Below are 24,256 nucleotides of genomic sequence, written 5' to 3'. Positions count from 1 at the left end.
AATTTGAGGATCATGACCCGAAGCCACGTCCAAGAAGCCTTGAGCAAGTGGACTCGCTGTGGTTGGGGTTAGTTTGGTTTTTATACATTTCAGGGAGACAGGGGTTACAGGTAAAGTCATAAATCAATACGTGGGAGGCATACATTGGTTTGCCATAGGGATCCCAGGCTGAGGCGCCTCTCTCTCACTGCAGTACTCCGGGTTTTTGCCCTCCAGGGTTTTCGCCCTTCATAGCACTCTGGAAGCCCCAACTCTTGGCAGTCATGACCTGCTTCCCGTGAGCCTCCGCTTCCACGCCCTCGGGGCGTGTCTCCCTACCCAGCAGCCCTCACGCGGCGCGGCACAGCCGACATCAGGGCTTCAAGATGGCGTCAGCCGGTGAGTGTCGGGCCCTAAGTAGGGCGTTTTGGACGCAGCGGTGGAAGCAAGGTCCGGGGTCCAGGGCCCAGAGCCGTACTGGGAGGGGAAGGAGCTGCAGAGCCGCCTGCCTTTCGCTCAGGGACTTTGCCGCTGCTTCCCTTGAGACACGCCCGGCCCTTACTCCAGGGGTCCTACCCTGTCTGACCCTCCGCTCTCCCATCCGTGGCTTCCTGCTGCCCAGGGCCCTCGCCGCCTGGTTTCGGCGTGGAGAGTGAGGGCAAAGGACAGCTGCGGCACGCGCCTAGGAATGCACTGCCTTAGACACTTTCCCTCTCTGCTGAGGAATAGCTTCCTCCCTGCTTGCCGCGAACCAGGCGCTTTGCGTTTGGACCCTACGCAGAGCTTCTGTCCTTCCTCTCGAAATTGAAGGTCAAATTAAACTCTAGGAGAAGCGAATGCCTAAGACGGTACCCGGCACCACCTAAGGTTTGGTTCGTGTATGTCGAATAGGCTTAGAAAGGTGAACTGACCTGGTCAAGGTCACAGCTGGTAAGAGGGCTGAGCTGGGATTCAAACCTGGGGCCTCATGATAAGTGAGCTTTATTCGCATGGATGGCCATAGGGCCAGCAGGCTTTTCAGTGACACGCATGTGTAATCTCTACGGTCATCCGGCTGTACACATTGATTTTTTTTAAATAAGGAAACCATGTTTTAGCCCTAGATTTTTTTTTCTTTTTGAGACAGAGTCTCAATCTGTTGCCCAGGCTAGAGTGAGTGCCGCGGCATCAGCCTAGCTCACAGCAACCTCAATCTCCTGGGCTCAAGCGATCCTTCTGCCTCAGCCTCGCGAGTAGCTGGGACTACAGGCATACGCCACCATGCCCAGCTAATTTTTTGTATATATATTTTTAGTTGGTCAATTAATTTCTTTCTATTTTTAGTAGAGGTGGGGTCTCGCTCAGGCTGGTTTCGAACTCCTGACCTCCAGCATCCGCCCACCTCGGCCTTCCAGAGTGCTAGGATTACAGGTGTGAGCCACCACGTCCCGCGTAGTCCTAGATTTTTATAGTGGCCTAGTCTGGGGGCAATGTCGGGAACGTTGATCCCATTTAAAAGATGAAGAAAATAATGGTCCAGGATGTGGTGTGGCCTCTCTGAGGTCACACAGCTGATAATGGCAGTTTTGATTAACCCATGTATGTCTTACCTCAGTTTCTGTATTCTTAATCTCTCAGCTTGGAGAGGGGATCAGAAAAGGTGAGAGTGAAGCTGTTTTCCCATCTGTAAAATGCGCATTAGAATATTCCTCATCCATGGTGGTTGTGTGGTTTAAAGGATACAAGATGTGAAAAGGGAGCATTTTGAAGTATGGAGGCTTGGCATCTTATTAAAGCACAGGGTTGTAGAAGAGCGCTCTGCATTAAGGATTAAATGGTTTAGTACATGAAAGACACTTGGAACACAGCTAGCATCTGTAAGGCTCATGTGTTTTCTCCTGGCCCACAATGGAGTACTCAGTTGGGTTGAGCTGGTTATCCTAGCTTTACTCTGTGATCTTTGGGCATGGTCATGTCACATGCCTGGCCCATTTAGCATCTCCTCAGGTGAAGAAATTGGAATCCATATCCCTTAAGTATTGATGATCTTTTAGGTGGTGTCTGTTGCCAGAGCACAAAGCAACTAGTTTCTCAATAAAGTGAGGGACATATGAATTGTCAACAGTAGATAGAACTATGTGAGCTAGATTTCCTGCGGCCAGTTTTGTTTGGCCATGAGCTAAGAGTGGTTTTTATATTTTTAAAAAGGTTGTTTTTAAAAAAGAAAATATGCAACATAGACCTTGTATAGCCTGCAAAGTCTAAAATCTATACTCTCTGGCCAACTTCTGTGTTGGATTTAGCACCTAGGAGACACTTGGCAATTCCATGCAGCTCCATAATAAATGAACATTTTGCTTCAAGTCGTGAAATCACATGCCCTCTCAAGAACCTGTGCTTGTTCTACAACCATTGGTGAGAGTCTGTTGTGTACCAGGAACTGTGTGTGAGGATGTTCCCACATTCAGGTAGCTCATGATCAGATAGAAAATAATGGGTCTCATTGATGTAGTACCCGGAGCCATGTACCAAAGTGGGTACTATTATTGCCCTTATTTTATTTATTTATTTTTTTGGGGGGGACAGAGTCTCGCTTTGTTGCCTAGGCTAGAGTGAGTGCCATGGCGTCAGCCTAGCTCACAGCAACTTCAATCTCCTGGCTCAAGCAATCCTTCTGCCTCAGCCTCCCAAGTAGCTGGGACTACAGGCATGCGCCACCATGCCCGGCTAATTTTTTCTATATATATTAGTTGGCCAATTAATTTCTTTCTATTTATAGTAGAGACGGGGTCTCGCTCTTGCTCAGGCTGGTTTCGAACTCTTGACCTCAAGCAATCCGCCCGCCTCGGCCTCCCAGAGAGCTAGGATTACAGGCGTGAGCCACCACACCCGGCCTATTGCCCTTATTTTACAAAGTTCAAAACTAAAGACAGCAGTACCTTGCCCAAGGGCACACAGCTACAAAGTGGCACTAAACCCAGAAACTTGGTCCCAGATTCTGTGGCTTGTCACTGCACTCTACAGCATCTCTTGTGTGAATCAGTCATTGCAGATGGATGTTCCAGCACTGCAGAGGAGTGGTGAGGGGGTGGGGGTGGGGGGAAAAGGGGTTCTGATATGGCTGCCAAGGACTGAGGCTTTTGTCTGTCTTTCACTAAAAGAGAAATTCTTGGGAATCAATGGGTACACCTCTTAGGAATAGGACAGTACCTTGGAGTTTTGTGATGATGCTGAACTTGGCTCTCCTTAAGACTAATTTTTTTTTTTTTTTTTTTTTTTTTAGACAAGAGTCTCACTTTGTTGCCCAGGCTAGAGTGAGTGCCGTGGTGTCAGCCTAGCTCACAGCAACCTCAATCTCCTGGGCTCAAGGGATCCTATTGCCTCAGCCTCCCGAGTAGCTGGGACTACAGGCATGCGCCACCATGCCCGGCTAATTTTCTGTATATATATTTTTAGTTGGTAAATTAATTTCTTTATATTTTTAGTAGAGACAGGGTCTCTCTCAGGCTGGTTCAAACTCCTGACCTCGAGCAATCCGCCCGCCTCGGCCTCCCAGAGTGCTAGGATTACAGGCGTGAGCCACCACGCCTGGCCAAGACTAATGTGTTTTTATTTTTTTTCCTGCTCTTATAAATTTCTTTATTTTGTTTAAGGAAACACTCTTGTCTTCGTAATACAGAGATAGAAACAGGTAGAAAAATAAATTTTAAATTGTTGGCTTGCTTTCTCCTGTGATGTGCCAGGCACCATGCCAGCCCCTGAACATGGTCATGAGAATGCAGAGAATATTTACATGTTTATGTGAATGTGAAAAAATAGCTTCACTGGGTCCAGAAGTGACTTTATTTATTTATTTAGACACAGAATCTCGCTCTGTCACCGTGTATAAGTGCAGTGGTGTCATCACAGCTCACTGTAACCTCAAACTCCTAAGTTCAAGCGATCCTTCTGCTTCAGCCCCTGGAGTAGCTGGGACTACAGGCGCACACCACCATGCCTGGCTAAGTTTTTCTAATTTTGATAGAGAGGGGTCTTCCTCTTGCTCAGGCCAGCCCGAACTCCTGACCTCAAGCAATCCTCCCAGAGTGCTAGGATTGCAGGCATGAGGCACCACACTTGGCCTTGTCACCAGCCTTATACCAGTCAAAATACCTTGATTTAAAATACTGTTTTTAGGCTGAGCAGGAGGATCGCTGGAGGCAAGGAGTTTGAAGCCAGGCTGGGCAACACAGCAAGACCTCATCAATGTAAAAATTAAAATAATTAGCCAGGTGAGTGGCACACACCTGTAGCCCTAGCTACTCAGGAGTCTGAGGTGGGAAGATCACTTGCTTCAGCCCAGGAGTTCAAGGTTACAGTGAGCTGTGATCGAACCACTGCACCCTAGCGTGGGCAATAGAGTTAGATCCTGGTCTCTAAAAACAAGAAAAAACAAAATCGTTTTTTCTTTGGCACATCTCCTCCAGCATTGTTCTATTTTAAAAAGCATTTTAAGACTTTTTATGGTGGAAGATTTAAAATACAAAGGAAACAATAATGTAACAAATGTATTACATTCATTATCAAGTTTCAGCAGTTAACAACACCACTGCCATCTGTTTCCATCTCAGCTTTTATTACCCACTCCCCACCACATACATGGCAGTCTTTAAAGCCAGTGGTTGGTTTTAGAATGATGTGCTTGAGCCCCTCACTGCGTGCAAGAAAACTTTAAAAGTGTGGCAGGAGTATTGACCATGTTCACATTCAAAAAGAAAGGAAGTGTAATTTTCCTTGTACTAAAAGCCTGCCGTTCCAGGTGAAAACAAGACTGAGATGCGTGCTTATTAAACTTTTTTTAGAAATAGCCCAGGCATGATGACAGAGGGTCATTTTTGTATGATACTGTTTAATGTTGAGCTTAATATCATTGACACTGAACTCTCCAGTAGAGGTTTGGAATGTATCCTGAAATTCATTTTTTTTTTTTTTTTTTTGAGACAGAGTCTCGCTTTGTTGCCCAGGCTAGAGTGAGTGCCGTGGCGTCAGCCTAGCTCACAGCAACCTCAAACTCCTGGGCTCGAGTGATCCTTCTGCCTCAGCCTCCCGGGTAGCTGGGACTACAGGCATGCGCCACCATGCCCGGCTAATTTTTTTTTTATATATATATATCAGTTGGCCAATTAATTTCTTTCTATTTGTAGTAGAGACGGGGTCTCGCTCTTGCTCAGGCTGGTTTTGAACTCCTGACCTTGAGCAATCCGCCCGCCTCGGCCTCCCAAGAGCTAGGATTACAGGCGTGAGCCACAGCGCCCGGCCTGAAATTCATTTTTTTGTTTGCTTTTTTCTTTTTGAGGGAAAGGGAAGTATATTTGAGACTACCTCATATTTTGTAAATATTCTCAAACTAATTACATTTTCTGTTTGTTAAAGAACTAAAGGGTATGATTAATCCCTGAAGTCCTATATGCTTAAATTGGTCTTAAAGTTCAGTGAAAATGCTTTTCTTTACCTTCCCCCATTTGGATGTTTCATAGTGAGATTTCAGCAGTAATATCCACAGTTTGCAGTGTTCCAGGTGCCGTTCCATACCTTTACATCAGTTCTCACTTATGCTTGGAATAAGCCATTTCACAGATAGGAAACTGGCTCAATGGTTATATAGGAAGGAAGTGGTGTTTTTTATTTGAGATGGGGCAGGCAGGGAAGGTGGCTTCTGAGAAGACATTTGAGATAGACTGTGATGTTCTAGGGGCACTGCAGATGCCAGGGCCCTCGAGTAAGAATAATCCTGTTTTATGTGAGAAACCAGAAAGGGACTGGGGGAGATGAGTAGGATAGAAGATCGGTGGTTCACCAGTAGAATGTTAACTCAGTGCTGCATGCACACTGCTTAACATGCTGCCTTGTAATAGTAGGTGCTCCATATTCATTGGATGAGGCTCAACAGAAGGTTAAGGGTCAGTTTGTTTGGGGCAGACAGCCTAAACTGTGTTCCTAAAGCTATGCTTGCAAGTCATAGGCTTATGCCTCCGCCTGTCAGCTATGGGCTCTGGACATGCACTCAGTCTTGACACTCATCAAGGCCTGTGTCTGCTTCTTCACAGGCCCTGGAACAGAGTAGAAGTTGGCCATTGAGCCTTGCATTGTTTATGGCCTAAAAGCCTTTGCTCTTGTTAAATGTGAGGGAAATGTCAGGAGACCTGTAAGATTCTCCACACTGGACCATTGAGGCTGGTCCTGAAGGATCCCAAAATGGAGAAGAGACCTTGAGGTGATTTAGTCTGGCTTCTCCTATGGTAATCTTTAAGAAGGCACAGTGGTCCTTGACTCCTTGCTCTGGAGAGGACACCTGCTAAAAGCTTTTTAAATTGCTCTTTGCTGGGGGGATGAGGATACCACCCCTCCTTATGAGCATCTCCTGGACACCCACAGGTCTGACTCTCCCCACTTTCCTCTGGGTCAGAGATGAGTACAATGTGGCCTCTGCCAGGAGCCCTTCTGTTCCTTGTCCTCAGACTCATTGGAATATGGTCTGGGGCACGTTGGGTCATCTGGAGTGGTTTTCACTAAGTAATTTGACTTCTTCGAATATGTTGTCTCTTATTTGTCTCTGTGGTTCCAGGTAGGATGCTTGAGGTGTAAGTAGCTTAGGTTCCCTTTATGGGGCTTACTCAGGCTGGCACAACTGGGGGAGCTGGCTGCTATGTGAGCCAGGTGCTCCTCGAAGGGAGTGACACACTTGAGGGTACATCACATCACTCTCCTTCGGTGTATCCTCCCGTACATTCTCCAGCCACAGGTCCCCAGGGGTTGGACAAGGCCACCCTCAGATTGGCTTCCGGGACATAGGGGACATTCGTGAGATTGAGTCCTGCCTCCATGCTGTGTGCGTGACCTTGGCCAAGTTGCCCAACCTCTCTGAGTCTGTTCTCCCTCCCTTCCCAAAGGGAAAGGCATCAACTTGTGAAGATTAAGCTAATGATGTAACGTAAATGTTAGCCATGCGGTAATCTATTCTGTCCTCCACTTTATTGCTTTCTTCCTCACACACCTTAGCTTTTTTAGAGTTATTCTCAGCAAACTGTTATTCAGACTCCCTGTCGGTTAATAAAGCTTTTGCTGCAGCAGTTTCACCTTATACAGACTCAGGCTTAAAATGGTGGGTTTGATGTATTTATTTGTAATATTTTTTTTTTCCACATGCTCTATTCTGCTGGATATTCGTAATATTATTTATGTGCAGCCTCTGTGTAGTTACATTATGCACTTGAATGCACTATTGAATAGTTGAAATAGCGGCATAAAAGGATACTATTTGTCTTATTGGGAGATTATTCAGTGGGTGTGTTTTTTTTGTTCTTCCTTTTCAGTACCAGTGAAGGAGAAGAAACTCATGGATGTCAAACTAGGGGAGCTGCCAAGCTGGATTTTGATGCGGGATTTCACCCCTAAAGGCATTGTTGGGGCCTTTCGAAGAGGTCAGAGCCTTACATGTGTGTGTGTAAACTAAAGCAAGTCTCTGGGTCTTCAGGTCTCTTTGAGTGCATATGGTTAGGCACCCAGTGAAGAGATGAACTTAAAGAAGCCTTCCTCTTTACCATGGGCCCAGCTGGCCATGGCAGTGTGGCCCTTACTGGGGGGGGGGGGGTTGGAGTCTGAGTCAGAATTAGGGTAAGGGGATCCCCAAGCCTGGAGGTGAGGTAGGACCAAAGGCCAACAAGCTGAGCCACATCTATAAGATCAAGGCCAAGGGATAGGGAGGGTAAAGGCAGAATAGAGGTGGGCCTAGCTCAGGAGCTGGTCCTGGGCTGTGGGGATCAGAGATGCTGCCAGTATTTGTGCTTTTCACCTTAATCAACCAGTGAATGTAGGGTGAGTACCAGCAGGGCAAGACTGGGTCCCTGGATTTCTGCCAGGCTCAACTGCATATGATGTGAAGCATATGCAGCAGAGCAGAGCAGTGAGCTCCTCTCACGTTCGCAGGTTACTACCGGTATTACAACAAGTACATCGATGTGAAGAAGGGGAGCTTCGCTGGGATTTCTATGATACTGGGAGCTTATGTGCTTTTCAACTACTGCCTTTCTTACAAGGAGCTCAGTGAGTGCCTCTTGGACTGTCTTGCCTTCAGTTTCCCATGAGAGGGTGGTATTGCCTCACTTTGTTAGATATAGCAGTCCACTGCTGAGGGGACTGAGGGATCAGATGTTCCTTAACCTACACTTCTACCTAAAAGAATTGGAAGGACTTATCAGAATACAGTATATGGGATATTGCTTTAAGTGAGAAAATTGTGATGGAGACCATAGGTATGAAAAACAAGATGAAGCCTAGGGTAAAGGTAATAATTAGGAAGCATGCTATAAGATACTGCAGGCTCTACTATAATGTGGCTTGATCTTCCTAGCAGCCAATGTGAAGAGGGAAATAGGTTGAGTGGTATGATCTGGTGTCCATACAGTGCTCCAGAAAAGCATGGCTCTTCTGGCTTTGAGGCCTTAGAGGAACTTATCTGGTGGGAGATGCTGGGAACAATGTCAGTTGTGGCCTCGAGTCCAAACTCGATTCACAAATAAGACTCCATAAAGTTAAAAGGAGGGGCAGCTCCTTTTGTAAAAAGTAAATATAAAAAGGCATCATCCCTTTTTATTTAAAATTACAAATTAGTATTTTTAAATGGTTGAGAGATTAAATTCCATTCCTCCTTCTCACTATAACCTTTTAAGATACTGTTTTGTCTTCTTAAGAACATGAGCGGCGACGCAAGTACCACTGAAGAGGGGACCATGTGGGGGGCATACTCTGCACTCGTGACCTTGACCTTCTTGGCCCTGCACCCTCTGTAAGGAACTGCATCATTGCTGAATCCTTTCATATTCTAGTGACAATTGACCTCCAAATAAAAGATGACTGGTATGTGTACTGCTTGCCTGCTATAGTCATTGTCCTACACTCTAGGGATACCTGCTGCACAAGGCGGGGATTGTCACACAGCTCAAGGCCTTGACCCATGAAGCTTTGGGGGGCTCCCAAACCACCCCTGGTGGTGTCCCAGTTCACTAGGGGGCAGGGTGTCATTTGGACTTTCCCTGTCAACAGTGCCCAGAGGTCTGTCCCCTGCTGTGAGCATTGTGGGGAGCTATGGGCATTCTGACACACTTTGGCCTTTTGTTGCCTGATGATTTATGGTATAAATCAGTGGACCTGTGTTCCTAAGACTGTTGGACTTCATCTCTGACCATCAGGAGGCTCTCAGCAAGGGACTTATGGATGACCTGGATGTCTTCCCTTTGCCCATTATTCTGCACTACCCTAGGGCATGGGGGGCTACATGGTGACGTAACCCAGCACTATCTGGAGACCTTAGGCAGTGTTGCTTCCCAGGTTGAAGGTAGTGTCACCCTCCTGGTGAGGCTTCACCAGTGAGAGGCTCAGCAGGATGGGGGCAAGGAAAAGGCCTGGGCCTGGTGCAGGCTCACCACCCACTGCCCCTACATCCAGCACCCCTCCTCCTTAGCATTCCTCAGTGGTCTTCAGTGCCTTGGGTGGCGCAAAGACCAGCACTAGTTCCTTGGTAAGGGGTGTGTGGTGAGCACACACCATACGGAATGTATAGAGGTGGTATGCTGCACCCAGTATCTCCCAGAAGATCTGAGCTTGAATAAGTAGGTATTATTGAACATCTGAGATAAGGAGATCTGCTAGCTGGCTGCTTCAAAGGTCAAGCTCCCAGACATGACCAGCTGCCCCTACAAAGGCCTTTCTTGGGAGCATCGCCTCCCTCTAAATTCATATTTGCCAAAAGGGATGAGAAAGCAGCAGTGTCACAGTGCAGCCATCACAAGTCTTCACCTTGGTGTGGAGTCCCTTAGGTAATGAGACACAGCTTAAAAAACAAGCTTTAATCAACTTCATAAAAATTGTTCTTGTCATTTAACTTGGATAGGCCCATTTGCCTAGCAGGTCACAGGTGAGTTTCACATTTTCCAGGCTCAAGGACAGGGCAGTCTCCTCCACATGCCACAGGTGTCTGAGTGACAGTACAGATGCTTGATGGGCAGGAGGTAGGTGTAGATGGGCTGGTCATCTATCTGAAGGCCTGCAACTCCAGCTCAACGTATACCTTAAACACTGTCAAGGCAGGTGCCCCAAGGAAAAAGAGAACCTCAAACTGGAGAGCCCTGAACCCTCTTTGACCACGGCCACCTGGGCCATGATTGCTACGGGGGCTCCCTTGTAAATCACATCGATAGGCACAGCTTCTGGATTCAGCAGGACAAGGAAGAAGCAGGCGTGACCTGACCACAGCTTTGAAGGATCCACCAGCCCCTAGGGTCACCAAGAATTGGTGTTTAATGGGGCCCTGAGGGGAAAGGCCAGCTTCCAACACAACTGTGGCACAAGCCTTTCCCTGGTAACTTCCTCCCTTCCCCTCTCCTCCCCAGAGGGCAGGTGTGTAGGAATCCCAGAAAGGAGGCACTGATGCCTAGACAAACATGATGTCCACTTGAGGGACCCAACTGGAGCACATGTCCCCTTTTAAAAAATTACAACAAAATGATAGACTAATGGACACGGCCCCTCAGAACGATGACCCCCATGTGCCCACAGGCCAGCTCCAGCCAGAGCTGAACCAGCATGGCATGAGACAGTTAAATGCACACTCCTAACAGTGGGGCCCCTCGGGCTGCCCTGAGCTGGCTCCAGTTGCTGTCACTGTCCACTGAGAAAGGCCAAGTGCCCTTTGGTGCATCTGTTGGCGTAGTGTCCTTTTTCACCACACTGGAAACAGCAGGATGGGGGAGGAGGAGAGAAAAAACAATACCGTTTTCAAATGCAATTTTCAAGTAAGGCAGCGCCCACCAAATATCCAATAGGGGACAGGACTCTGAAATTCTCATTGGTATAGATTTTCTTCCAAACTGAAGAGAAAGGGAACTTGGGGAAGTCCAGTGGTGCAGACACTGCAGCCAGCAACTCAGCAGATGGAAGGGAGAACAAGGCCAGCAGCAGATGATCTACCAGCACCTCACAGGGAACTCCTTCAGGCAAACACCTCACCTGTGCTGGACATGGGGCCTGCCCAGGGAGGGACTCTCACAAGTAAGTGGAAGGATGAAGAGAAGCCCATGGCACTTGAGCTCCCCCACCTCTCCAGGGACCAAGCCCCCTTACACAGCAGGCCAATCACTTACCTCTGAGCCAACGTCTGGGGCTCCCCGGCAGGAGACAGAACAACATAAGAGAAGCCACCAGGCTTCTCCCACAGCTTGGGAAGCCAGAGTGGGCAGAAGTTTTTCCTCCTGGCTCTTACACACCTGTCTAAACTACCCTGGGGACAGGTTTGGATGACAGGATCAGAGATGGGACAAAGGTGAGACTTGGGTAAGTGGAAATATAGAGTCACTTCTGAGAAACCTAGACCTGACTCCAACTTGTACTGGCTCTGATCATCCAGGCCCTTCTGAGGCCTCTCTCCATTCTCAAGCTCTGAACAAAAGTCAAAAGGCAGCTGGGGGCAGACTGTGCTACCCACCCCCACCCCCTGTCCCTGCATTTTCTGTGTGCAGCAGGGGCTCTGCTTAATCACCGTTCAGCACTCCTGGCCGCTCTATTCTTCTGACTCCAGCGTTTTCAAATTTGTCTCATCCGTAGGTGTGACTTCTGTGTGGATGAGTGGCCTAGGTAGCTGCCAATAGGCCCCTGGGCTAATGTGATGACCACAGGGGATTACATGGCCCCATTCATAGCACTCACCCACCCATCAGCCTCCACAGCCCACCCTGGGCTGAATATCCAGGATTCCCATGAGTTGTCTCTGGAATTAACAGTACGATGTGCCCATGGTGACAAGTGGTCAGGTCCCCAAAGCCCCGCCTTTCTAAGGTTCCAGGACTTAGGAGAGTTTGCTTTCCAGAGGCCCTGCTGAGTATAGTGTGCTCTGCATGGGGTGTGCCTCCCACCCACCCCCGAGGTTCCACCCCACCCCACTTTCCTTGTTCTTCTCACATTTAGTGCTCAGGTTCAAAAATCCCCCTTGTGAGGTGAACTTTTCATTTGAGTGTCTTCAGGCACCTGCCTTCTCCCATCAGGAAAGAGCAGTGGCAGTCTGTCTCCCCAGCAGAGTCAGCACAGAGCAGGAGCTCAATGAACACCTGATGGCCCTGGGGCTCAGCATTTCTTGAGGGCAAGTTCTAAGAACCTTTTAAGTACATGCCTTTTGACTCGGACCTTCCTCCTATAGGTATGGATGCTAACGACATCATCAGACAAGAGCTCACAAATGTCCAGGTGTCCCATTCAGCACTGTTATTAGCAGCAAAAACTATAAATAACTTAATGGTCTACAGAGAACTGGTTAAGGTGTGCTTGTTACTATGTAGCCACTGGAAGAGATTAGATTTCCATATATTGATGCAGAAAGGGCCACAAGATGTTATAAAGAAAGTTATACGTATTAGGCCCCTATTTGTATTAAAATATATATTATCCATGGGCTTGTGTGAATAAAAGTTTAGAATAGCAGTTCTCCAAATTTGGTCTGGGTGTTCCCAATGGCATTTGCAACCATAAAAGGAAATGAAAAAATGCGAAAACACAACACACTGAATAAAGTGGCTGTTTTAGGAAAGATGAGATTAAGGGACAACACTTGTGGAGGGATAGCTCACCCTTTCTTTCCTTTCTCTGAGCATCTCATTTTATGTACTAGAAGAAGGGGATGGGGGACAGGTGTTCTAATTCAATGTCCTGTTCCTTGGGTGTGCCCATGCAGGATCTGAGGATGCCTCCAGAGCAGCCAGAGGCTTCAACGATCCACTCTTTCTTGGATTTGTGCTTCCATTTTGTCCCTAGCCTCTTGAAGATTTCCCTCACTTTCTTATAAGCACAATCCATTCATTCAGTAGCATGTTTTTACCATCCTTTACCTTGCCTTGGTGTGTTGTGGTAAGAAGTAGGATAGTCTCTAGCCTACCATAGGAGATTGTAACTAGACTGTCATCTTCATCAGCAAAAACAAAAAATGTTTACATTTTTCAAATATAGCCAAACATAGGGGAATGAGGGAATGGCCTTGATACTAGAGTGGAGACCCCACCCTGTCCCCAGCCCTGGGACTCACCTTGTAGCAGGTGACCTGCTCCAGCGGCCGGGGGCCCCGGTTGCCTGCGCTGCTGTTTTGACTCTGCATGACCCCGATGACCTGCGGGACTCTCTGCTGGTTGGGAGAAGAGTTCTGACTCGTTAACTGGATCAAGGAGGACGACCTTTGTAATGGCGGATTGTTACTTTGCTGGAAAGAGTTACACAACACGGTTTTACTGTGGAAAACACGTGCACGCAGACTACCAATGGGGACAGGAAAAAGAGGGCGGGATTTGTCCCGCATGGCCAGCAGGAAGAAGGGCTTCCACAATGGCCCAGCTCATGAGAGCGGGCAGAAGAGAAACATCTGGTGATGATGGCAGGAGCCGCTGCCCGAAAAACACCATGCAGACACACAAAAACGAAAACTAAAAGTAGAAAACAAAAACAGCAAAGAGACAAAAGGAGGTCTCTGGGGCAGTGGGACGAGGGCATGATCAGGCCTTACTTTTGTTTCTGAGGTTCTAGCTTCAGGTCAGGATGAACGCTTGGTTCAGCCAGATGTTTAGCAGCCTACACGGCGAGCAACAGTCACAGAAAAACAGTTGGAGCCTGACACACTGGCCTGTGATCTAGGGGCTGAGGGCCCTCCTCTAGGGAGTCACGCAAGAAAGAGGATGACGGGCTCCAAGGGTGCAGATTCAACAGCAAGGCCACCTCCCAACCAAGAGGGTTCCTGGCTTTGGTTCCCAAAAATGCAGAACCCCGGGTAGGAACCCCACAGGTCCCAGGTCCTCACAGCTGCACCACACCCAGGAATTTCTGGTTTTCCTAACAAAGAGTTTAGTTTAATCTATACCACCACCCCCTGGGGGTGGGGGTCAGTGGAGCAGGCAAGGGCAGCCGCAAACCCTCCTGGTGCTCAGCCTCCAACACTGAGGGGGGTTGGTGGAGCTTTGGCAATGGACCCAGAGCCCAACCAGGCAGGAGGTGAGACTGTGAGCTGGCTGGGTGGGTTTACTTGGTGGGCCTAGTGAGACCCTGCCTGACCCCCAGGCCGGCCCTTCCTCTGGGCCCAACCCTCCATCCCATAACCAAACTCAGGGTGCCCTTGGTTTTGGGGAGCTGCTTGAGATCCCCATTTGTCTATGGCATTTCCCTCGCTCCTTATGCTAGAGGGGACAGACCAACTGCTTGGTTGTGGAGCCCCTTTTCTACAGAACTGGGGCCGCTGGGCCTTCAGTCCCGTGTTCTCAGCCCCTCTTCCCAGCCTCCATTCCTGCAGCAGCAACCTCCCCTGGAGTAGTGACAGTGATGGCCAGAGAACCAGTAGATCTCAGTTCTGCTCCCACATCTGCTTCCCAGCGGTGTCACCTCAGGCAAGTCCCTCCCTCCGGGAGTCTCAGTTTCCCCATTTGTAAAGGGAAGGGTCTGACCCAGAAGCAAGAGCAACAGACATAGGGGGGTACCCGGGCCGCCCTCCACTCCAGCCCCCAAACGCAGACACTGCTGAGCCGGGCAGCCCCATAACACCTGAACCCTGTCTGCCACCCTGCTTATCCCTTCTCAGCCTTGCTGTGCTGAGGTTATAGGGCTGGATGCCCTCCATCTCTAGAAGGAGGTGGAAAGTGCTTTGTCCCAACTTTTCTGAAGAATTCCAGGGGTAGGGAGAGACTCCCCTTCTCTTTCCTCCTCCCTTGCCCTCCCCTTACAAGGTCTCCAGCTGGGTCTCCAGCTGCATGCCAAGGTGGCACAGCAGTTCTCTCTGTAGGGACAGCACTGCCAGGGGCGGTGCAGGCTAAGGAGGGGCCAAGGCACGGTACCTTTGCTGGAGGCTGCGTCTGCTGCGGCAGTGGGGGCTGCTCGGTGGTTCCCATCGGCAATTCAAATCGAGGGCTGGTCACGAGGCAACCAGAGGGATGAGAACAAGAGAAGGAGAAGGGGGGATGGGGGAGAGAGGCCAGGCCATGTTCTTAAATTCTGGGTCTAGGAAAATCACACCCAGCTGCCCCAGCACAAAGTGACACAAACCGCACAGACACAGTGGGGGCTGGCACTCAGCTCTGCCTCTGGGACGCCACAAGAATGGCGGGAAGAATAGAACTAACTTTCCTGGGCTCAGACCTAGCTCTGCCCACACCAAGCTGGGAAGCCTTAGCCCACTGTTGCTCAGAAATGAAGGAATGTGGCTGCACTGGTATCAGTACATGCCTGCCACACAGTAGGGGCTGCACACATGAAAACCCACTGCCCTGCAGGGTCTCACTCAAGTGTCAGCACTTCCTCTGACTATAGGCAGTCACTCAGTGATATGCCTGCCCCACAGGCAGGAATCCACGGACACTTGTAGGTGCCTGGGCTCTCTAGGGAGCAGAACCAAGTGGCAGCATTGGCTACCTGCCTGCAGTGAGCCAGGGACCAGGGCCCCAACAGACCAGGAGACTGTGCTCCTGCTGCAGGCTTGGCAGTGTGGATGGAGGCAGCACAGGAGAAGTGGGGGCTCTTCTGCAGTCCCTGGCAGAAGCCTGACCCCACAACCACCCAAAGTGACAGATGTGCACTAGGCTCCTGAGGACAAGGCAACAGACCTGGGAGAGGCACTAACCTCACTGAGCAAGAACCCATCTTTGGAGGCCTACAGACCTCACTTTGACCAGATGCCACCTCCTGCCACTACATGCCCCTGTTCAGTGATTAAGCTCTGAGCCTCGGTATGCTCATGTGTGAAATGTGGACATTCTCTCTTTTACACTTGCCAGTTACATGAACTATTATATGTGGAACCCCAAGCTCAGGACCTCCACATAGAGGGCCCTGAAACTTTAGTCCCCTTCCTTTAGGGCACAGGTACTTAACTTAAAGTTCCTAAACTCCCTAAATAATATGTAAGGCTACAAGTGTGTTTCTGGCCCACAGCTTTCATCAGATTCTCAGATGGCCGGTGACCCAAGGAAGGTTAGGGGTTGATCTATGCAGAGCCGCCTCTGGGCTCAGAAGCACCTGTGGCCATAAGCAGTTCCTTCTCCATCTTCCACTCCTGCCCTAGGCTCTGGTACTGACACCACCCTGTGACCTAAGCCCATCTGGACCCCGGGAGGATACAGAGGGCAGCAGCAGGGCCTGGGTCAGGAGCTGGGGGTGTTAGGGGGGAAGCAGCTGGTTACTCACTGCATAAATTTACACGAGGGCCCCTCTGGGCAGAATCCCACGAGGTAATTCACACAGATGACTCTGCGCGTGTGCCGGTGCCTGCACAGGGGACCTGCAGAACCAAGCATCAGGTTACTCAGTAACATCAGGTTACTCTGTAGGGGATACTCTAGTGTCTCCCCTATCAGCCTGAGCCCCAGAGAGCCAGAGTGTGGCTTCCAATGCTGGCTTTGCCTCTTATTCACAGGGGACAGTAGGCAGGGACTCAACCTCTCAACACTGGTCTCCTTATCAAAACTGTAGGCAAGAACAGCACCCACAGCATCCTTGGGAGGCTCAAGGGAGATGAAGGGTAAGAAAAGGCCTCATGAGCTACAGTACATCAGGTTTTGCTAGGATAGGCAGAACAAGAAGGAGGTGATGTCCCAGGTGGGCCAGCTGGCAGCCTCCAGGGTCATGTGGGCAGAGGAGGAAGGGCTGGCCTCTTACTGGGGGCCCGGCCCATCCCAGCACCTACCGTGCTTGCAGAAGCCGCGGTCATACCAAGGGCAGTCCTTAATCTTGGACTCGGGGTCGATGTGCAGGAAGGGGCACTCCTTGTTACTGCACTCACCTGCAGGGAAACCCAGACATGTGGCCACCTGGGATATACTATGAGAGCCAGGGCAAGGCTCACCTTGGCTTCCCCCAAGGCAAAGAGGGGCCAGGTGGTTCTGGTGTCCAGTCTCTGCCCATCGAGCCCTGAGACCCAGGGCAGTCTCTGTGGGCCCATTTCCTGCCCTGTACAGTGGGGCTGTGATGGTCCTTCCCTCCTATGTGTCAGTGCTGCAGGGAGGGTCGATGACACCAGCAGAGGCTGGTACGGGGTACACAATTATCAAAATTCATCTTTCCGCCCCCTATTCAGGCAGAGGGGGTGTCTCAGGTAGTGGGGGACCCAGATATGCAAATGTACCCACTGAGACCAGGAAATGACTGCTCCACTCACATGGTTCTTCACATCTATGAGCTTGGGAGGATGATGTCTGAGAAATACTATCTCTTAGGACAAAAGTAGGGACAACTTGGGAACTCAAGGCTGAATCCCTGTGGTGGTGACAGATCTTGTGGACTTGCACCTCTTGGAGCAACCAGCCCAGCTGGCCACCAGCACTGGGAACTGCCTCCCTGGGCACCTGCCCACCTCCAGGCTTGGCCTCTCCAGTCCATGTTAACAACTGTGCTCAAAACTCAGGGGAGATGCAAACTCCTTCCCAAGACCAACAGGGCCCTCTGCAGGCTCAGCCACATGAGCCACAACCATCCCTCTGCATGGACTGCCCCTTCCCAGCCTTCGGCTCCCAGCTGAGGAACCCCCTCAAGTGGCCTCCCGTGACCACTGTGCCTAAAGTAGATGCCACCATGTGGTCCCACCATGGTTTATTTCCTTCAGAGCACTTTTCATGAGTAATTCTCTTCTCTGTTTGTCTCACTAGCTTATCAGCTGCCTCTTTCCTGAGGCCACCAGAACAAAAGCTCCACAGGGCAAGGACCAGGCCTGTCCTCTTCACCATTCTCCTTCTAATGCTGGCTTAGAGTCTAGACTTCAACACCTGTCCATGGCACAGGTGATGGAAGCTGCGGATACTGCGTCTGCACCAGGGCAGGCTCTGAGGGGAAAGACCAGGCAGAGGGGCCATCACAGAAACACTTGGGGGCTGCTGGGCCCAGGGCTGTCAGCAAGCAAGGAGGGAACCCAGCTGGCACAGAGGTGCTCTTGAGAGCCTGCCTGGCAGGGCTGGCTTGTGCCTCTGGGGGCAGATGGGAGGCCACTGCCCCATTCTAGTGCTCTGTGGGTGAGGCAGGGATGTGGGGGATCAGACAAAGCCTGTGGAGCTGGGAAGCCTGGTCCTATTTCTGTCTGTCTGTTTTGACTTCTCAGCTTATGCTACCTCCACAAAACAAGCCACAGCTATCATTAACAAGGCAGTAAGCCAAGCCTGCTGGGATGCTGAAATAATTAATGTCTCCACCGACAACAGTGCTTTGAAAGCGTAAAGTGTGCCCAGCACTCACCTGCTCAGGGCCTAGGGCTGGAAGTCCTGGGGCCAGAGCCAGCCCTCATGCTGATCACCAGAGCTGATTCCTGGGAAACCTCCAAGAGCAGATCAGAGCAGAGACCCTGGGGACTAATTCTATCAGGGAGCACAATAGCTCTCCTGCCACCTCTACCCTCCCCCGCTCTTCTCCACGTAGGCCACACAGGACAGCTGAGCCACGAGTTCTCTAAGCAGGGCTCAAAGTAATCCCAGGTTCCAGGTGAAGAGCAGGGTTCATTGCCACTAGAAGATAGCCCCTGAGTCCCGACATTCAAGGGCTGTTTAGGATGGTTGAGCTATTACCCAGGATTATACTCCCAGAGAGCAGGAACCAACTCTGGCCCAAGGGGAGTGACCACACTGGAGGGAGAAGGCAGACGTGGGCAGAAAACAGGTCTCCCGCCAGCCACACTGCTTGCTTCCTCTGACCCTTGTTATTCTCAACGTCCCTGAGTACTTCAAAGTGCTCCAAATGCTAACGTATTACAAAGACGTAAGGGACGAGCAGAGAATAACCATGCCATCCTCTAATGGAAGAGCCAGCTGAAGCTGGCGGGCTCTGCCTGATTTTCTCATGTGAAGCTGGAAACACAGGAGAAGCAGACAGAGACTCTGTGGGCACTGAACAGCTGGTAGACCCTTCCCAGGTCTGCATGCACCTTACCGAACTTGGAGTAGAAGTAGCACTCAGGCATCTTGGTCATGTCATACTCATGTAGGAACTCGCACTGGTCCCCTTTCTTGCACAGTCCCCGCAGCCAGTGTTTGCACACAACTGTCTTCTCACCACTGATGTGGCGGAATGGGCACATGCCCCCTGCCGGGAAGATGGGGATGGGATATGAGGCAAGGTGCAGCCCTGAGCCTGGAGGTGGTAGGGGACTCAGCCTGGGGGAGCTGAGGTGCCTTTATCCCCCCACCTCCCTGAGCCACTTGAAGGCGGCACAACCTGGAAGATGACAGAGGTGCCTTGGTAGAAGGCAACATGATTTCGGGCAGTATACAGTTATTCATGATCTCACAGATATTATATAACAAGCCTGAGGGGGTGAGTTTATTTCTTAATTTAAGAATAGTTCCAAGGCTGGGCGTGGTGGCTCACGCCTGTAATCCTAGCACTTTGGGAGGCCAAGGTGGGCGGATTGCTTGAGGTCAGGAGTTCGAAACCAGCCTGAGCAAGAGCGAGACCCCGTCTCTACTATCAATAGAAAGAAATTAATTGGACAACTAATATATATAGAAAAAATCAGCCAGGCATGGTGGCGCATGCCTGCAGTCCCAGCCACTCAGGAGGCTGAGGCAGCAGGATTGCTTGAGCCCAGGAGTTTGAGGTTGCTGTGAGCTAGGCTGATGCCACGGCACACACTCTAGCCTGGGCAACAAAGCGAGACTCTGTCTCAAAAAGAAAAAAAAAAGAATAGTTCTAGTGGTACACAGACATGGAAAACTTGTAGGGGTGGTAAAAGAAAGACTGGGGTTTGGGAAACCCTAAAGGACAAAGAGGACCAGCAGCAGAAGCCTGGACTCCAGGCAGCCTCCTTCTCCAGTTAAAAGTGCCCACCTGGCTTTCAAGAATTGAGTAGAACAACTTCAGAATTGAAGAAAGGTGATGTACACACATGGAAAGAGGTCTGGCCTTCTGTGGCAGGACCTGAGTGATTACCACCCTGAAGGTGGGACAGAGCCATACTCTGGGAATATCAGACTGCTAACAGGTGGCCTGGCAGGACTACTGGGAAGGCCCAACCAGAAGGAGGTCTTGACTGGGAAAGAACCAGATAAAACTTTCTGCAGTGATGGAATGTTCTACATCTCTGCTGTCCAGTATGGCAGCCACTAGCCACATGTGGCTACTAAGCACTTGAAATATGATAAGTGTGACTGAAGAACTGCAACTTAAATGTTACTTGATTTAATTAATTTAATTTGAATAGCTACAAGTGGCTAGTGGCTCCTGTAGTAGGCAACACAGGGACCATCAAAGTGCTCTGTGTTAAGGACGGCAGTGCTAACAGGTGGCTGGTCAGAGGGCAGCATTACTAAGCAAAGACAGGAGAGTGAGACCAGGAGCCCAGTGGGGGAATAATGTACCAAACAGGGTGAGGCTGACATGGTTGATCTACCTGAAGGTTTACCGCTTCAGTGGTAAATGACTGCATTACAGAAGCAAAACTCACCAAAACTATTCCCTTGCTCTGATTCTATGCTCCCTATTCAAGTTTCCGGTTAAAATTTTGTTTCCTAAATAATTTTCCTACAGGAAGAAAAATGCCCAGACCATGGCATATAAGGTGCTGCCCAGTGATACTTCTTGTGAACTAGTGAACAGACTGGCTCATGCAACCTCTGTTAGTGGCCTGGTTAGCATGAACAAGACCCCATGAGACAGAGTATCATGGGGTCTTTTGATTACAGGCCACAGTGGATAGTAAGCCTGTGCGGACTGTGGAATCAGAAAGGCCTGGGCTCAGCCACTCATTAACTTGGTGACCTTAGAAAGTTCCTGAGTGCCTCCATGCTGGGGGCTTCTTTCCATGCCACAGGTCAGCTCATGACCCTGAGGAACATGAGGTGACAAGTTTAGTCCTGTATTTTAGGTTTCAGGCAGAACACCCAATCAGGTTCCTCCCCTATCGAAACTACAGCTTCATCTATGGACACTGTTAGTCTGCAGAAAGCAATGCAAGCCAGAGACCTGGTGGCCTATAAGTCTGCTAGGGGACAAGGTGGTGGAAGGGCACTTGAGGAGGCATGCCAGGGAGCCAGGAATCTCTTACCTTTGCCGCAGGCAGCTTTCAAAAAGAATTCACAGACGGCAGCCCCCGACTCTATAGAAAGGAAAGAAAAGGAGAGACATCAAACAAAGCTAGGTACAACTATTACTGGTGACATATGAAGACAGTTGGAGGAAACCATTCTGGCCACTGACTCGTGAAGGGTTCAGGATACAGGAAATAGAGTGGCAAAAAAATGCAAAGCCCAACCAAGCAGAGAAAAAGCTTCTTATTTTAGTCATTTCCTGCAAAATGTGACATATACATTGAGACCAATCATTACGCAGTGCTTTGAGACCCTCCTGTAAGATGCTTTCATGGAGTCAAGGGTGGGTGGGGAAAGGAACTATGGAGTACAAAATGACAGAATTAATTACCCCCAGCTCAGACCTTCCAGGAGGGCTAATTCAGAGGCACATTAATCCGATGCAGAGGGAAGGAATGATCTCACGAGAAGTACAAACAAGTGAAAGGGGCCTCTGAGAAGGGACAGGCACCAGAGAGAAGTCAGGTGCCTGAGACTCTAGTCCAGAGAGAAGCTCGTGAGTGAAGACACAGAAGCAGGACTGCTCAAAATATGCAACACCCACCTACAATTATTAAGGGACCACAGCCTCTCACTCCTACAGATGCAGCCGGTTCTGGTAAGAGGAGCAAGACCACAGAGGCAAAGTGTGGTGGAAGTCAGTGGGCTCCAGGGGCCAGCTGTTCTGATGAGCCCAGGAATTCACCGGCCATGGCTACCAGAATAAACTGTCCTAGGCTTCATAAACAGTGTTATCTATAAGTAGGCATTTTAGAATTGCTGAAAACCCATTGATGGCCTCTCTGAGGCCCATGTACATGCCTTCCTATGCTAATTTGCAAGATTCCTTGGCTTCTTAGAAGCAGGCAGGTTTTACTAGGTGAGGTTATAGAACTTAGAGTGTCACAGGGGGTCATGGGGGAGTTATTCTGTTTGCATTTCAAAAAGCCTGAAAAGTCTTACCAAAAAAAAAAAAAAAAAAAAAAGTATAATTTAAGAGTAGTTCTGGCCGGGCGCGGTGGCTCACGCCTGTAATCCTAGCTCTTGGGAGGCCGAGGCGGGCGGATTGCTCAAGGTCAGGAGTTCAAAACCAGCCTGAGCAAGAGCGAGACCCTGTCTCTACTATAAATAGAAAGAAATTAATTGGCCAACTGATATATATATATATAAAAAAATTAGCCGGGCATGGTGGCTCATGCCTGTAGTCCCAGCTACTCGGGAGGCTGAGGCAGAAGGATCGCTCGAGCCCAGGAGTTTGAGGTTGCTGTGAGCTAGGCTAACGCCATGGCACTCACTCTAGCCTGGGCAACAAAGCGAGACTCTGTCTCAAAAAAAAAAAAAAAAAAGAGTAGTTCTAGTCTTTTATTCCTTCAGATATTAGCGTTGCTTCATTCCTTAAAGTCAGAAATCCACAGTCCTGGGTATCAGGTAGATGGGATAAAAGTATGCCTCAAGGGCAAAATTGAGATTTCTTCCCAAAACTCCAATAGGAATAAGTGCAGGGATGAGCAAAGAAGGACTGGGGCCTCGCTGACGTTGAACATACTGAATATGATTACAGAAAAGCCAGCGCTGGGGGTGCCTACCAAGTCTGAAGCTCTGGGCAGCACCTGTGTGGCTAGACACATCCCTGACCCTAGGAAGAGGTATGTGGGTCCCTTGCCACGGCACCTGCCCTGACAGGTTTGTGGATCTGTGACGCTAGGTGGGAGAAGGGTGGGAGGGAAAGAGCTGCCCTACATAAATGATTCCACAGTCTCAAGCTAGTGCCATCAAAACAGAAAAAAGCCAAGCATACAAGAGTGGATATGCATGTGCAAGCACAAAGTGATCACATGTGCCAAGAGGTAGGTAAGACACTGTGTGTCTGAATTTGAGCAGCTTTTAAGAGTTGTACAGTGGTGACAGGGTGTACAGAAGATAAAGTGGTTTGATGGATGTCTCTGTGTATAAGCACTATCTTGTACAGAAGTATCAGCAATGAGGGGACAGATTCAGAGGTCCTGTGTGCATGAGAAAGTGTGGCCATCTGAGGGGAGGGAGGCTACAGTCCTCTGGCAGTTGTGGGAGACAGTAGAGAACACTGGAGAGCTCGCCAGCTCTGCCATGCACTGAGTGGTCTTCAGCAAGTCCTTTCCCTCACCCAGGTCTCATTTTCCCCATCTGTGGATTGAATTCAATTGACCTCTAAGAACCCCTGGAGTTTTAATGCTATAGCACTAGATTTCAAGCATGTCCTGAAAGGAGGGAAGATACGAAGAAAACTGCTATTTTCTGTTAAAGTGCAAAATATCCCGTCTGAATTGGAGGGTGGGGAAGCCAGGAGCCACCGTGTGAAGGGCTTATGGCCAAGGGTCCAGAAAGCCTGGGTGTGATGACTGATCTAGAGGTAAGGTCCAGAAAAAGTAGGGGACAGGCCCCAAACTAGGGATGAGTTTCCAGGAGTGCAAGTCCTAGGAGAATGGAGTTTTGACAGTCTAGTTGGGGTCTCCTACAGAGGAGGTGGTCCTTCCCTCAGCAGGCCTACTCTAATGGCTCAGTTTTGATGAAAGCAAGAAGAGCGCGCTCAAAGTGGCAGGTGAGAGGTGGGAAGGGGGACATCCTAGTACTTTCTTTTAGTTAGAGGTGGGGGCGGAGTTTCCAACCCAGGATAACCTGCCTGTTCATTCACGTGGACAGACGCAGTCCTGCCCTCCTAAAGATTGCCTTAGAAGAGCCCCAGGGGATCAAAGATCCAAGGCAGGGGGCTCCGGAGTCCGAGTAAGGGGAGAGGGGGTCCCAGGACAGGAGGAAAAGTGAACCTGACCCCAAGAGTCCCGAGACCGAGTCGGAGGATCCCGGGATCCAGAGGAGGGAGTCCCAGGACCGAGGGGGAGAAGTCCTGGGACCGCAGAGCATGCCCGCCCGCCCTGGCCCCACGCTCACTGTCCATGCCGGGGAAGGGCAGCGGCTGCGCCCCGAGCTGCTGCTCCACTGCGATCTCCAAGTCGAACTTGATATGGTCCACACTGGCGATGATTTCCTGCATGGCGGCGGCGGCGGCCCTACCGGCCCGGCTCCCCTTCAGTCTGTCGCCGCCCTCACCCCTCTACCGGCCGCCGGCCCCGCAGCGCACGGCCCGCCTCGCCTTGCCTCGCCTAGCCGCCGCCGCCGCCGCCGCCCGAGGGATGCCGGGAGCTCCCAGAGCCCGCGCCAGCCCTTTT

At 50.0% G+C, this 24,256-nt stretch overlaps 2 protein-coding genes across 5 annotated transcripts; one reads left to right on the top strand and one right to left on the bottom strand.

Moving 5' to 3' along the window:
* The first annotated feature begins 270 nt into the window (after nt 1-270).
* On the top strand, nt 271-8,856 carry ATP5MF (ATP synthase membrane subunit f). Of its 2 annotated transcripts, none has more exons than XM_012759026.3 (4): nt 271-378; nt 7,311-7,418; nt 7,924-8,040; nt 8,688-8,856. In XM_012759026.3, exons 1-4 carry the CDS (start codon nt 366-368, stop codon nt 8,714-8,716), a joined length of 267 nt encoding a protein of 88 aa, XP_012614480.1. In that variant the 5' UTR covers nt 271-365; the 3' UTR covers nt 8,717-8,856. The 2 variants fall into 2 exon arrangements, with proteins under 2 accessions (XP_012614480.1, XP_075851420.1); XM_075995305.1 differs by lacking the exon at nt 271-378 and adding an exon at nt 3,242-3,417.
* A 971-nt stretch (nt 8,857-9,827) lies between these two features.
* On the bottom strand, nt 9,828-24,236 carry CPSF4 (cleavage and polyadenylation specific factor 4). Of its 3 annotated transcripts, none has more exons than XM_012759042.2 (8): nt 23,979-24,236; nt 21,032-21,082; nt 18,919-19,071; nt 16,694-16,789; nt 16,195-16,288; nt 14,850-14,922; nt 13,064-13,234; nt 9,828-10,722 (listed from the first exon to the last, which is right to left on the bottom strand). In XM_012759042.2, exons 1-8 carry the CDS (start codon nt 24,079-24,081, stop codon nt 10,654-10,656), a joined length of 810 nt encoding a protein of 269 aa, XP_012614496.1. In that variant the 5' UTR covers nt 24,082-24,236; the 3' UTR covers nt 9,828-10,653. The 3 variants fall into 3 exon arrangements, with proteins under 3 accessions (XP_012614496.1, XP_012614497.1, XP_012614498.1); XM_012759043.2 differs by having other exon boundaries at nt 13,064-13,159; XM_012759044.2 differs by having other exon boundaries at nt 13,064-13,156.
* Between the last annotated feature and the right edge of the window lie 20 nt (nt 24,237-24,256).

The sequence above is a fragment of the Microcebus murinus genome, chromosome 19, assembly GCF_040939455.1.
Source record: "Microcebus murinus isolate Inina chromosome 19, M.murinus_Inina_mat1.0, whole genome shotgun sequence".
Classification (NCBI taxonomy): domain Eukaryota; kingdom Metazoa; phylum Chordata; class Mammalia; order Primates; family Cheirogaleidae; genus Microcebus; species Microcebus murinus.
Note: the sequence above shows the minus strand (reverse complement) of the source record. Positions and strands in the feature narration are given on the sequence as shown.

What these genes read in the sequence shown, in the direction of transcription:
- ATP5MF (XM_012759026.3), top strand. An exon ending in TGTTGGGGCCTTTCGAAGAG is followed by an intron (nt 7,419 to 7,923) that starts GTCAGAGCCTTA and finishes TCACGTTCGCAG; the next exon opens with GTTACTACCGGTATTACAAC. An exon ending in CCTTTCTTACAAGGAGCTCA is followed by an intron (nt 8,041 to 8,687) that starts GTGAGTGCCTCT and finishes TGTCTTCTTAAG; the next exon opens with AACATGAGCGGCGACGCAAG.
- CPSF4 (XM_012759042.2), bottom strand. Translation starts at nt 24,081, where the DNA reads ATGCAGGAAATCATCGCCAGTGTGGACCATATCAAGTTCGACTTGGAG. An exon ending in GAAAGCTGCCTGCGGCAAAG is followed by an intron (nt 19,072 to 21,031) that starts GTAAGAGATTCC and finishes TCTTCCCGGCAG; the next exon opens with GGGGCATGTGCCCATTCCGC. An exon ending in CCGCGGCTTCTGCAAGCACG is followed by an intron (nt 16,289 to 16,693) that starts GTAGGTGCTGGG and finishes TTGGTTCTGCAG; the next exon opens with GTCCCCTGTGCAGGCACCGG.